We start from the raw sequence: 14,459 nt of genomic DNA, 5'->3' as shown, positions 1-14,459 counted from the left end.
GAGATGCATTTTCCGCTGGTTCAATTGGTTGTGACTGGTTATTAAAACTATTTACCTGTAAATAAAATGTGAAAACTAATAAGATTAATTGAATAATTCATAATTGTGTTTATAGATTTAAATATTGCATTTAATAAAATGTGGTATACAAAATATTTCAACAACAATTAACAATAGATTTCAAATCACAAACGGGATGACTATATTATGTTCTATAGCACGCGCGAAAAATAAACATATTTCTATACTGACTATAATATAATAATAGTCCAATTTAATTTTTAAAAATGATTTGGATTATTAGTATCGAATTAATAGTAATTATAATTAATTTTAATGTACTTACTGTCTCATCATTTTCTAGACGTGGTTTTTTGAAAAAATGTCGAATGTCCATTTTGATCATCAAAATTTAATGTTATTTCTAATGGCGTGTTTGTTTAACGAACGTGAACGTCTCACTGTGAGCTTACAATCGTTGTGTATGAACACTATGAACTATGATTATAAACAACTTTTAAAATACCTGAAATCCGTTATCGTATAATCTCGTGTTCTACTAATTGCAGTCGAATAAAATATTATTGTGCGACGTGTATGCTCTATACTTATGTTCAAACATTTTATTGTCATTATATTTTATCGATAACGGCAACGATGACGAAAGTCGATAAACAGTAAACGTGAAGACAACTCTACATTATATTATTATAGGTAGTATTATTGTACTATTATATTATTATAGTATTATGTTTTGCATTATTATTTATTACAAATATGATTAGAAAATATTACAAAAAATCATTTTATCATATTATCAAAAATGAAAAAGACGATTTTTTCGGCCATGGGGGGGTTTGAACCCCCGAAACCCCCTTGCGCACGGGCCTGCTCAAGGACTATATGCCAATTCCAAGTGACAGTAGTACCATGGGTAACATTTGACGCTGTTTTAAGGATAATCGGTTTAAAATATTTTCATTACAATCATTACATACGTTTGAAAAATATCATGAGCATTACCTTACTTTACTCCACTGTGTGTTGTGTAATGATATACAATAAAAAAAATGTGGCGGCTGAAATGTCAGATGCAGCACAGGCTGCACCCGTAGGACCGCCTATGCTTTCATTATTATTATTATCATTATTATATTTACAATTGCAAAATACAGTCCACTCTTTTTTTTGGTATAAATAAAGCCTATCAGTGTTTTATATTTATGATCACATAACTTTGTTAATCCCCTTTCCGGCATCATTAATACACGACTCCACTCCACCCGCTGAGTGATCAGAAATGGGAAGTGGTCCGAACAATAATTAATACCTAAAAGGCTAAAAGTAATTAATTAATAATATTTATGTGTGTGCGTTTGTAATAGAGTATTATTAGTATAACTGATTGTTTAATAATCACAATATATTTTATTAAATAGATACTTAAGTATTTATTTTTTTTATCGATATAGAACCCTCGGCAGCATGGGCCATTGGGTTTACAAATTATTTAGTTTATTATTTTACATTACATTATGTGTTTATTCTGAGTATAAATGTTACATTTTTTTTGAAGTTGATTGCGGGTGATTGTTGAGTATTTCGGCTAGTGATTCATGTTATATTTACGGCATTCGGTGAGAATGTGGATGATGGTGGCTGCAATACCGCAGGCTGAGAATATCGGAGGTTCTTCCTTGGCCATAAGAAAACTGTGAGAGATTTGTGTGTGTTCGATTCTGAGTCTTGTTATAATAACTTCAAATTTTTTGGGTGTTCCGATTGGTAATGTTCAATTTTCGGTATTGTGATTTATATAATAATTATATATTTATAGTATATACCCATTATATACAAAATAACTTAAAATTATATAAGAAATGAAAATATAATAAGTTGTAATAGTTGAATAATATTTTAACATATACATTTATTCATATAGATATACTTTATTAATTTATTAATTTATAACATAAAACCTTTTATTAGAAAATATTTTCCGATATATGTATACAGAGAGTTCCTTTAGAGTATAGAGTGATTCGAAAAATATAAAATATTTAATTTTCAATAATTCACGATAAATTATTTTTACATAAAAACTAAATAAACTGAAATGGTGATATATAAAAAATTAAAAACAAAATAAATTAACTTAACTTATTTCTTTAAATGAAAAATGAATTCGTTAATTTCACGTTAATTAAAAAATAAATTTAATAAATTAATAGTTAACAAAAATACAAAAGTAACTAGTTAAGTTGAAAAATTAAAATTAAATTAAATTTTTAACTTTAACTTTTTAACTCGTTAATTCCCAGCCTTGTGTATGATACAGTAATTCACAATCACATTTTTCGTTCTATTTCTTGTACATCGGAATTAATTCTTCAATGTTTAAATGACAAAAAATTTGCGTGTGCAAAAACAAAAACCTGTAAAATATTTGTCAACGTTATTTGCCCGTACATAATTAATAATACTTTAAAAGAACTATCTTCTGCGAATTATGTATCTGTTTTAGTTGACGGTTCCAACCACAAAGCAATTAAACTAGTACCTGTTGTTGTTCATTATTTTTTGCCTCATGTTGATGTAAAAAACAAAGTACTAGAGTTCTCAAATTTGCCCAGTGAAATGTCTGATTTAATTACTTCTAAAATTATTGACGTTCTTACTAAAAATTGTTGCACTATCGGCTGATAATACAAACACTAATTTTGGTGGATTAAATAGAAAAGGAAAAAATAACTTGCACACAAAACTTCAGACAGAATTAAAAAAAGATATACTTGGATTTAGGTTGCAACGCTCATATCTTACATAACGCGTCAGATAATTTACGTATTGACGCAGAAGCTATTACAGTTACACTTTTTGGATATTTCCACATTTATACGGTATGGGTAGAAAAATTAAAAGAATTTTGCGATTTTGCTAATGTCCAATACCGTGATATTTTATCAAATGCCAAAACTAGATGGCTATCGCTGTCTCCTGCAATTGACAGAATTATTTTAATGTTTGATTGCTAAAGTCGTATTTTCTTTCACAGATTCGAGTCCTAAGAAATTGGTTGACTTTTTTTCAAAACGTCACTGCTCTATTTTATATGAAATTAATACAAAGTATGCTTAAACTGTTTAATAACTATATTCAAAAAATTGGAGGGGAAAAAATGTCGGCATTTAAATTAATTGATATATTAAACAGTTTACTAAATAACTTAAAAAATATAAAGAATGAACATTTTATTAATACTGAAATGGAGATAATGATTGATTTTATTGAAGAAGAGAGTTATTTAATTAAAAAAGAATTTGATATAAATTGTCAAAAGTTCTACGATTTATGTATATCGTATATTCAAAAATGAACATTACCTTACTAGGCACTAATGGTTGAATTAAATTGGTTACACTTAACAAACAAAAATACAGTTATATCAAATAATGTTAAAAATACAATAAAGATGTTATCAAAATATGTTAAAGTTAATGAAGATGAATACTTTGATGAGTTTATGGCTTTTATAAACATTTTTCAAGACAAATTTGATGACTAAACAAAAAATGTTATTTTAGTAGAACAAAAATAGGTACAAATATTTAATATATTTAAAGAAAAAGGTGTAAATGTATCAAATCTTACAATGGCTGTAGAGTTTGCATTTTGTTTACCGGGGTCAAACGCGTCAATGGAGCGAGTATTTTCTTTAATGACAATTACATGGATTAACGTTCGAAATCAAATGGATACTAAAACAATAGAATGTTGTCTAGTAACAAAAACTCATGGCTTGAGTTACATTGAATTTTACAATGAAATAATAAAAATCCTACATAACTGAAGAAAGTACAGAGCACTGATAAATATAAGGTCTCCTTGGACGACTAAAGTAAAGAAAAATAATAAATCAGTAAAATCTACCTAGAGTAGTATATTTATCTTAACGGCTGGAAATTGTATTATTATTTTTATTTGAATTTTAAGTGTTAATAAAATAATGATGGCCTATCTAATTGATTAATTTGAATATTACTTATACTTAAAAGTTATATACAAATACCTATGTAATTATATACTTACTAGATAATTACCTATTTTTTATAAATTTTGGTGTCCCGGATTTCTAAAAATTAAATCTGGCCACCCTAATTTAGTAGAGCTTACATTCATATTTTAATATTCATTGTATTGTCTCTATAAATAATAAAATAAGCTATAATAAGATATAATCATAGTTGTCATTGACCATTTCGACAAAAATACCAAATAAACATTACTTTGCTATAAACGAAAATAAAATTATAATGATTTTTCATAAATGACAAAATTATCAAAATTCAATAGCTCAATAAATTCATAATATCACAAAATATTTTATTATAGTGCACACTACATAATATAAGAAAAAACAAAAAATAATTAAATAATAAAAAATAATGGTGGGGATATTTACCTTATTGTAATGTAAGAAAGAATTTTGATGAATTATGTTTAACTTTAGCTAGTATTCCAGTGGTTTTTGATGTTATAATTTTATATGAAGCGTGGCTTGGCAATAAAAATATGGACGCAAATACTTTCCAAATTCCGAATTACTCTCTATTTTTCTAATCTTAATAAAAACCAAAATGATGGTGTCATGGTATTTATTAATAACTCAATAGTCTTAATTTTCAGTATTGAAATCCTCGCTCAAACACATACTACTCTAGAAATCCTTATAAAAAAATATAATTCTACATTTTTAATTTATGTAATATATAGATCTCCAAATAGTAATGTAGAATCGTTTGTCGATTAACTAGAAAATCTAATTTTATTTAAAGCAAATTCAACTATAGCGGATTATAAAACCACTAGCTGAATTACCCGGCTTTGCCCGTGTGTAGTTTTTGCTTTCTCAAAATGAAATTTTTAAATCAACACACATTTTTGTTTTTTAAAGAAGAAAACTATTTATTTTACTTAATGTTATCAAGTGCTAAATAGTAATAGTAGCTGAATTATAAATAAAACAAAAAATAATAATAATAATATTTACAAATGACTCTTTACGTAGTTGCTCAATTCTAATATGGCTTAAGTCAAAAACCTCTTGGTATACCACATTCTGAGTTTTATTTTGTGGTGCATAAACGTATAAATGGTCAGATCCTCCAACTCTAGACAATGTCACATACAATTGCCCATGTGAAAAACAGTTATTTTCCAAATCTACACCACAGTAAGTTAAAGTCTGACCTTAAGCTTTGTTTATTGTTATTGCAAAACAGACTTTTATTCGAAATTAAACTCTTCTAAACTTAATTGGAAAATCGTTGGGGTATAATGGTATGATATTTTCGGTAAAAATATTTTTTCTCCCTTAGCACATCCGGTCGAAATTTCAGCTTCAATTATATTTTTTGTAAGAGAGGTTACAAGGAGCCTAGTCCCATTACATAATCTAGGAGAATTCAAATTTCTCAATAATATGATTGGAACTCCCACCTTCAATGATATTTTATAAGGAGGCATACCAGATGGTGTTTGTGAATTTAAAAACTTGGTAGGAAAATGTACGTTAGTCGCGTGGTATATTTATAACGTCATTGGTCGCGTGGGTTACTATTGTATCCCATCAATGTTAATCCTTAATAGTAAATTATGGCTTGATTAATACTATTTTTAAATATATTATAATTATATACAACACTTCCAGAATGTGTATATATAATATTTAGTCCAAAATTACCATACAATTGTTCATAGTAAAATATAAAGTTATAAAATGCATAATAATAAATATCTAATTTTAATAATACTTTTATTTAATCTTACTTGGACAAAATCATAATTACAATAAATAATTTGACTATTATCTATACACACTGTTATTATACAGTTTAAAAATAAAAAAAATTACCAATTAAAATAATTAAACAATTAAAAAAAAATGATTTCCGTTAACATATGAAATTAATAAAAAATTTATATCATAATTATTATTAAACAAATTTATTTATATATTTTAAAAATTATCATCCATTAAATCATTACTAGAATCCATGCAACTACTACATACCTTTGAGTAATGTTTTCCACATACCCAATGATTGCACTTATCACAGAAATTCCTTGTTCTTTTATCTTCCGATCTAGGACAAAAGGCACATCTTCCATTTGAGCCAGTTTTCTTTGGGAGATTCTGTTCAGTTTCTACAAATGGTATACCAGATATACGTGCAGCTTTGTGCCGTATTGTTATTGGAAGATTCTGCATGGCAGCCCTTTTAAATACTTGAGGTTTAATCAACGACATAGACAAGTTTCTCAAATATACGTGACGTTTTAGAGTATTTGAAGTCAATTGATCGCAATGGTACAAAATTTCTGAATTAATTCCTAAAAAATAAAAATAAAATAATAGATACATCAAAAAAATGTTAGACAATATTAAAAAATATGAAAGTAGTATTATAAACGTATAATGTATACCTGCAGTATTGATAAGATGAAAAAAAAATCGCAATGGCCATCTACGATTATTTCTTCCTGCATCATATGAACCACACATTTCATCTACCGTATCAACAGCGCCTTTGGTGCTGTTGTAAAAAGTGATAATTTCAGGTTTTCTAGCATCAGTTGTTGATTCGTCTATAGCTGCGTCATGATGCATTGATAATAAAAGTATAACTATTTTATTTGGCTTTGGTTTATAGGATAAAAGAGTAAGGTCTTTCTGAAAACCAAATATAGTACTATTTAGCTCACGATTTTTTGAAAATTGCTGTTGGAAAATAACTGGAATTTCTTTTTTATTTTTCCGCATCGTACCAACTAATGTAATTTTGTTTTTCAATAAATTTTCAGCCAGTGGAATACTGGTATACCAATTATCTGTTGTTAAGTTTCTTCCAGATCCTAAAATTGGATTCATCAATCGCATAACTACATCAGATGGAGAGTTTGAAATATTATAAGGGCCAACTGGTTGCTTTGCACAGTAAACTTCCATATTCCACGTATACATCATTTTAGCGTCAACTAGTGCAAATATTTTTACACCATATTTAGCTGGCTTATTAGGCAAATATACTCTTAATGGGCACCTTCCTCGAAATTTGACCAGTTGCTCATCTATTGTTACATATTCTGATGGTGAAAAACATTTTTTACAATTTTCAACAAATAATTCAAAAAGTTCTCTAATTGGAGTTAATTTATCTATTTCACGTCGTTGAATACGATCACCCATATCATCAAACCTCAGGCATCGAAGTAGAAATCGGAAACGCTTAAGGCTCATAGTTACATGAAAAATTTCAACGTCAAACCCGACTGATCCCAAAGGTCTTCGAGATTTTGCCGTCCTGAACGGTTTACGCCAGCTAATATCAATAATCCAATTAAACTTTCAATTTCACTTTCCGAGGTTGGATTAGCATCTTTTTCTCTTTCGAAATTTCCCGCGATAGATATTATATATTTATTAGTACATCTAGTAATTATACGAATAATCACGTTATCAAATAATAAATGAAAATATTCTGCAATGTTTGATTTATTTTTTGCAACTGGTTTACACCCGGGTAAATGAGTTATAACAGCGTTTCCCAAACTTTTTCTCTGCCGGACCCCTTAGAGAAAATAAAAAAGATCGCGGACCCCTAAATAAAAATTTAAATTAAAGCAATAATAAATAATAATACTAAATTGTTTGCTTTATTTTTAAAATTAAATACACATATGTTTATAATGAAAAATTGAATTAATAAAAAAAAATGGATAAATAGATATATTATTTTTATAATAAATAATTAATGCGTTTAATGTGATGGATGGTGTTGTTTCTTTAATACTAAATCTGGTATTTTAGGATCTATATTAGAAAGTTGAATACGTAAATCTGATTCTATATTTAATCGATTTCTATATTTATTTTTAGTGTACACATAAGCTGAAAATCCTTTTTCACAGAGATAAGTTGTTGAAAAAAGCATCAATGGCCTTAGTGCTGAGTCCGATATTTCTGGAAAGTCTTGTCTTATACTCAACCAAAAAGAAGACAAAGAAGATTCTTTGAAAACCCTTTTTAAATTAGAATTACTGGATATTTCGATTAATTGATTTTCTTGTGTTGTTGTTAAACCAGTTATATCAGGGACATCTGCATTAAAAGGGTCTACTACCCAATTTTTATTTTTGTCAGGAACTGGAAAATATTTTCGAAATGAATGTTTCAAAATTTGGAGGTGTTCAATAATTATATCTTTTGGTCCTGAGGAAAAACTTCATCGGATGATTCTATAAATGCATAAAGAGTTGGAAAGTGGTTAAAATTGTTTTGAAGGGCACGTTTTCTCCATAACTCAAGTTTTTTTAACATAGCTTCAATGTTATCCTCCGTGTGAAAAATATTGTCTTCTTTCCCTTGTAAACTAATATTTAATGAGTTCAGAGAATTAAAAATATCAGCCAAATAGGCCACTGTACAGAGCCATTCAAAATTATTGAAAAGATTTGCATATTTAGTAACTTCCATAGAGTTATTAAAAAAAAACATTCTAATTTCATTTTTTAACTCAAAAACACGTGACACAATTTTACCTCGCGATAACCAGCGTACTTCAGCGTGCAATAGCAACTGCTTGTGTATACTTCCCATATCTTCACAAATTAAATTAAAAATGCGAGAATTCAAAGAGCTTTTATTAAGTTAACTACTTGCACAATATCACGCAAAACTTCATTTAATTTTTCTGGCATATTTTTTGCAGCTAAAGCTTCTCTATGAATACAGCAATGATGCCAAATAATAGACGAATTAATTGTTTTTAAACGAGCTTGCAGGCCTGATCTAGTACCAGACATCGCACGAGCTCCATCTGTGCTAACCGCCACACAATTATTCCATTTTATATCATGACTTATTATAAAACTATTTAATATATTAAATATTGCCTCACCTGTAGTATTGAAAGGTAGAGATATGCAAAATAAAAAATCTTCAGTAATAGTATTATGATTTTCATAACGGACATATGCAAGTAAATTTGCGTCATTGCAAATATCTGTGCTTTCATCTAATTGTAAAGAATAAAATTTACTTGTTTTGATATTTGAAATAAGCTGTTCTTTAATGTTTTCTGACATTTCAACAATTCTGTTCTTAAATGTATTATTTGATAAAGAAACCGTACTTAATTCATTTGATGCTTTATCTCCTAACATAGCAGAAACCATAATTTTTGCAGCTGGTAGGATCAATTCTTCAACGATAGTATGTGGTTTGCCACTTTTTGCAACAAGTAAAGATACTTGATAAGATGCTGTTACAGCTCTTTCATTATTAGTTCCAATTGCAGTCTTTTTAATTAATTTTTTACTTTGTTCTAATTCAGCTGCTTTCGATTCAAAAAATTGTTTAGATTTTGTAAGATAATCTGTATGTCTGGTTTGTAAATGACGTCGAAGTTTTGCTGGTTTCATGGACTCGTTCGATAATATTTCATAGCATATGACGCATTGGGGTCTTTCTTCGTTGTTTACATTTATATTCGTGAAACCAAAAGTTATGTATTCTTCCGAAAACTTACGACGCTTATTTACATGCGTTGATCCTTTTTTAGAACTTGTAGAATCGCCTTCATTTTCTTCACTCATAGTGGTTTCATTATTTTGTAACCAGCGTTTCATTTTAAAAAATAAATTAAATTAAAAAATATAAATTTTTACGTACAATTATTTTATAATATAAATTAACTGAAAGTATGCTACACTACGTATACGATACGGCTGCAACGAACAAACTATCGGTTATTTGACCGACGCGATCAATCTGTCTCTGACGCGAACAATCTGCAGTCTTCTATACGTATAATCTAATCTTAATTGCTTTTCAACGATAACTATTTCAACAATGTATTTATTATCAACAGTATTTCCCATGTAATACGAATATTGCATCATTATTTTCGTTTTATGAATAGGTATACTTTGTAAATTTTTAATTTACGTTCGCGGACCCCCTCCGGTATACGTGCGGACCCCTAGGGGTCCGCGGACCACAGTTTGGGAAACGCTGAGTTATAATATTATGAGATCTGGTACGTACATTACTTGGCAACATATCTTTCAACCATTTAGTTTTCTTATCTTTTCCAAAATGAAACTTAGACCTTGATAAATCACTGTCAACTTCTAGGTCATCTTCGGTTTCTGAAATGTCGTGTTCACTGTCACTTGATTTTCTTTCAACATTATCCTCAACATAATCATCCACTTCATCGTTACTCATACAACCCACTTCATCAATATCTGATGATGAATCATTTACAGCATCTAATAAGCTTAAAATACGGTTTTGTTCACGTTCATCCATAGTGAAATAAAAAAGAAAAAAATTGCAAAAATAATAAAAATTATTACGGCAATAGTCGCGTGGGATACATATGTTATATAGACGAGTTCAACCGTATGCAACTGCGTCTAATCGATAACTAAATCGTAAATAGTGTTAATAAATATAAGTGGCAAGTATTATCGAAAGGTATATAAAATTAGACTTATTAAAAACCAATTGCGATAAAGATATGACATAAACAATAATAGTGGGATACAATGGTAACCCGCGCGACTAACTATCAATAGAAGAGTAATCCAATTCTAGTGCATGAAATCTACTAATTATTTGCTTGTTTATTGAGTCATCTCGGTTATTTGTGGTTGTCAAAATAATGCGGTTTTCCATATAATACTACATAAGTCATAGCAACCGTAATCGGTCAACTGCTATTGTTATTATTAGAATATAGATATACAAATTACATGTAAAAAATTATTTTTACCGATTTCAACCCTTTAAAATCAAAATTTTGAAAATCGGGTGACGTGGTAACACTTAGGAAGTTATTTGGAACAATTCTGTGAAAAAAAATTGGAAAAAAGTTAAATAGTGTCGTCACAAAATGGGTACATAAAAAAGGCCTGTTCTTTTATATATATATATAAAGATAATAGGAGATATAAATATAGATTTGTTAAAAGATACGACAATTCAAAACAAATACCTTATATTAATGGCTGAATATGGCTACTTGAAAATTATTAACAAAATTACTAGATATCTAATACTTCTCTTAATCATTTATTTATGAAATGTAAATCTATACAATTTTCCAAAACTATAATTAGCCCAATTACAATAACCGATTTTTACGTAATATTCCTCAGTATTGGAAATTTAATAACAAATAAAAACAATACTCCAAATTCATTTACGACATCAAAAATAAATACCTCAAAGCTCTCAAACTTAATTGCCACTCAATCTCGGGAAACTTTTCTAGATAAAAATGACGTAAACGAAGCCACAGATAACTTTATAAATATTATAAAAAATTTAACGAAAAAAGCCACCAATAATATAAAAATATCTTCAAAACTAAAAAAAATTAAACCTTGAGCGACTGCATCTCTCATTAAAGCTATTAGACATAGAGATCATTTATATTTACAAGTTAAGCTCGATTCACACTAGCGGTCTCGGTTCGGTCCGATCACGGTCAAGTCAACATCGATAGTACGTAATCCAACGGCATTGTACACACTATCGATCACGGTCAAGTCATGGTCAGGTCCGGTCGTCTCGACCGGTCGATGCACAATCCAGACCGCCGCGGTCACGAGCTTTTTGATCAAGACCGCCTAGTGTGAATAGTCAACCGCCGTGCCAATCTCGGTCGTATCCATTGTTTTGATTGTTTTTTGAACATTTTTGTATACTTTGTGGCAATGTTCAGATAGAACTTGACTGATTGTGACCGGTAATGAGAACTGTACATCATAATCCTTGACCGTGACCGGACCGAACCAAGACCGCTAGTGTGAATCGAGCTTTAAAAAACACTCTAATAATGATATTTTAAAACAATACTATAAAAAGTTTAGAAATAAAGTTACACAACTTATCAGAAATGCTAAAAATATACATTATAAAAACGAATTTGATAAATATAAAGATAATCCTAAAGAACGTTGAAAAATAATTAATGAATTTACCAGCAGAAATACAAAAAATAATAAAATTGAATATCTCATAACAGAAGAGGGTAAAAATGTATTCCAAAGAAAATAGTGAAATTATTTCCTAACATTTTAATAACTATTTTATAAATATTGCCTCTGATTTATTAAAAAAAAATCAAACAAAATCAAAAAGAAACTCAAGAAAACAACCAATTATCTATGCAAAATAATTATTCCCCTAATAAACAGCTTTTTCAAAATGTTCATAGTATTAATGAACAAGAAATAATAAATTGTGTAATAGAATTAAAAAACGGATCTTCACCCGGAATTGATTGTATAACGGTTGAAATTAATGCTGAGCATTATTATGACCAGGGCTCGGAAGTTCTAGCAAATGCATATTTTTCTTGGTTCATCCTAGAACATCCAAAGTAAAAAACAAATATGTTTCTCACTGTTCGGATATCATACACAAAATTTAATTTTGCTATTTTTTGCATATTTACGGGTTTTATTGCTATTTTGCTAATTTAGGGTTTATACTGCTATTTTCGAGTATATTTTCACATAATGTAGGAAATAATCAAATTTTGTTGATCATAATTGTATTTACTTGGTTATGTTTTTAAAAATATTTTAATTATTGGAAATAAATAACTTCATCAAATATTATTTTATGTTTTCATTGATAATTTGTTGTATCAATAGTTAGTGACGTCATTGTTATTCCCTTATTATATCATTGCATTAGATTATCAAACATTTTAATAATCTAGGATAATTATCAAGATAAATATATAAAGTAATTTAATAATAAGTACATTTTTACAAATATATTTAAGTAATTTAACATTTTTGTTAACATTCTATAATTCAATCAGTCCAGATTGTGTCTAACAATTTGTAAAATTACATTTTTTTCAAGTTAAATGCATATTTTTTTGATTTTTCGTGCTATTTATAGCGCATATTTTAGAGTTTTTAAGAGCATATTTAAGAGCTAAAAAGTAATATTTTTAGTGCTACAACTTCCGAGCCCTGATTATGACCAATCCGGATTACGGATTACAATTATTTAATTCGAATTTCGGATCCAATCTGGCTTCATTGTTTTTGAGATAATCAGCTATTTTTTCATTATTATCAACCTAAATAATACGAATTACGATCTCAAATCTATTGACAATCGACTCAATGTTATAAGACGCCTAAAAGCAAATACACTCGAGTTCTACATAAATCTTAGTATATTTAAAGAACTGTAGAAATTCAAGCTATTGAGCACATAATATTGTTATATATTATACATAATACATTTAATATTTATTACAATAGTCTATTAAGTATAAATTATTATTTAGCATTATGTGAAAGAAATATTAACCATTTGACTGTACTAAGTAGTATGTACTAACGTAATAACAAATTAACTTGTAAGTAGTAACTAGTAACTTATCGACTATCGAGTAGACTACAGACTACAACACACTACAGAATACAGAATACAGTGAGTACTGAAAGTAAATAACATTGCCTCATACCTGTTATTAAATATTAATAAAAGTATAATTGATATCGAATAACACGTAGAACGCAACACAATATTTATTTATAGCACTTCTGAACAATAACAATACACGCGATAATATAATAACCCATGAAGATAACAAGATAAAATACTTGAAATTTTCACCAAATGTTTATATTAGTGGTATTTTTTATATAGTAAATTTTCAATTTATTTTTAATATAATAATCCTGATTTATATTATAATCCGTATTAAACAGATTGTAACATTTGTTTCAATCCGTATCGGTAATCCGGATTTGGTGCTCAGCACTAGTTCGAATACTAAAAAAAAATATATCTTTTCTTGTTTTTCCTATAAAGCAGCGTTTCTCAACCAGGGGGTCGCGACCCCCAGAGAGGTCGCGAACACCTTGACTTGGGGTCGCGCAGGTCAAAAATAATAAAACGTTGATTTACAAAATGCACCTTTTTATTTAAATATTTTAGACTTTTTAAATAATTTTAAATAATTAGTGTGATCTTTGAATTTGTTTTACATTTAAAAGTTGCTTAATTTGTGGTTCAACATCTGAAACACATAAAAGTAAGTTATTTTCTAGTGATAACAAACGATTTCTGTACTTAGTTTTTATTGCCACCATGGATGAGAATCCTTTTACGCATAAATAAGAAGTAGCGAACGGAATCAAAATTTTCAATACCTCTGTTACCTAACTTCCATATTCATTTTTCCGGGCAATCCAAACCTTATTTAAATCTTGAAATCCAAATTGTAGCTGTAATTTCTTATCAGCTGATAATTCTATCAGTTGGTTGTGAGTCTCAACTGGTAATTTGGCAACTGCAACAATATTTTCATCAAATGGATTAAGAACCCATCTATTTGAGAAGTCATTGTCGTTAC

General features: G+C 28.5%; 2 protein-coding genes and 1 pseudogene across 2 annotated transcripts; all 3 read right to left on the bottom strand.

The window, feature by feature from the left end:
* Window positions 1-6,082: 6,082 nt before the first annotated feature.
* LOC112683844 lies at window positions 6,083-7,662 on the bottom strand (annotated as a pseudogene).
* Window positions 7,663-7,820: 158 nt separating this feature from the next.
* Window positions 7,821-8,659, bottom strand: LOC112683838 (protein FAM200A-like). The gene is made up of 2 exons (XM_025555005.1): window positions 8,602-8,659; window positions 7,821-8,206 (listed from the first exon to the last, which is right to left on the bottom strand). The coding sequence occupies exons 1-2, from the start codon at window positions 8,657-8,659 to the stop codon at window positions 7,821-7,823; spliced, it is 444 nt and encodes a 147-aa protein (XP_025410790.1).
* A 32-nt stretch (window positions 8,660-8,691) lies between these two features.
* Window positions 8,692-9,657, bottom strand: LOC112683837 (zinc finger BED domain-containing protein 5-like). Its single transcript, XM_025555004.1, has 2 exons — window positions 8,961-9,657; window positions 8,692-8,879 (listed from the first exon to the last, which is right to left on the bottom strand). Exons 1-2 carry the CDS (start codon window positions 9,655-9,657, stop codon window positions 8,692-8,694), a joined length of 885 nt encoding a protein of 294 aa, XP_025410789.1.
* Window positions 9,658-14,459: the final 4,802 nt, after the last annotated feature.

This window comes from Sipha flava, unplaced genomic scaffold, assembly GCF_003268045.1.
Source record: "Sipha flava isolate LNK unplaced genomic scaffold, YSA_version1 236_pilon_pilon, whole genome shotgun sequence".
Classification (NCBI taxonomy): Eukaryota; Metazoa; Arthropoda; class Insecta; order Hemiptera; family Aphididae; genus Sipha; species Sipha flava.
This window is presented reverse-complemented; position numbering and strand designations above follow the sequence as displayed.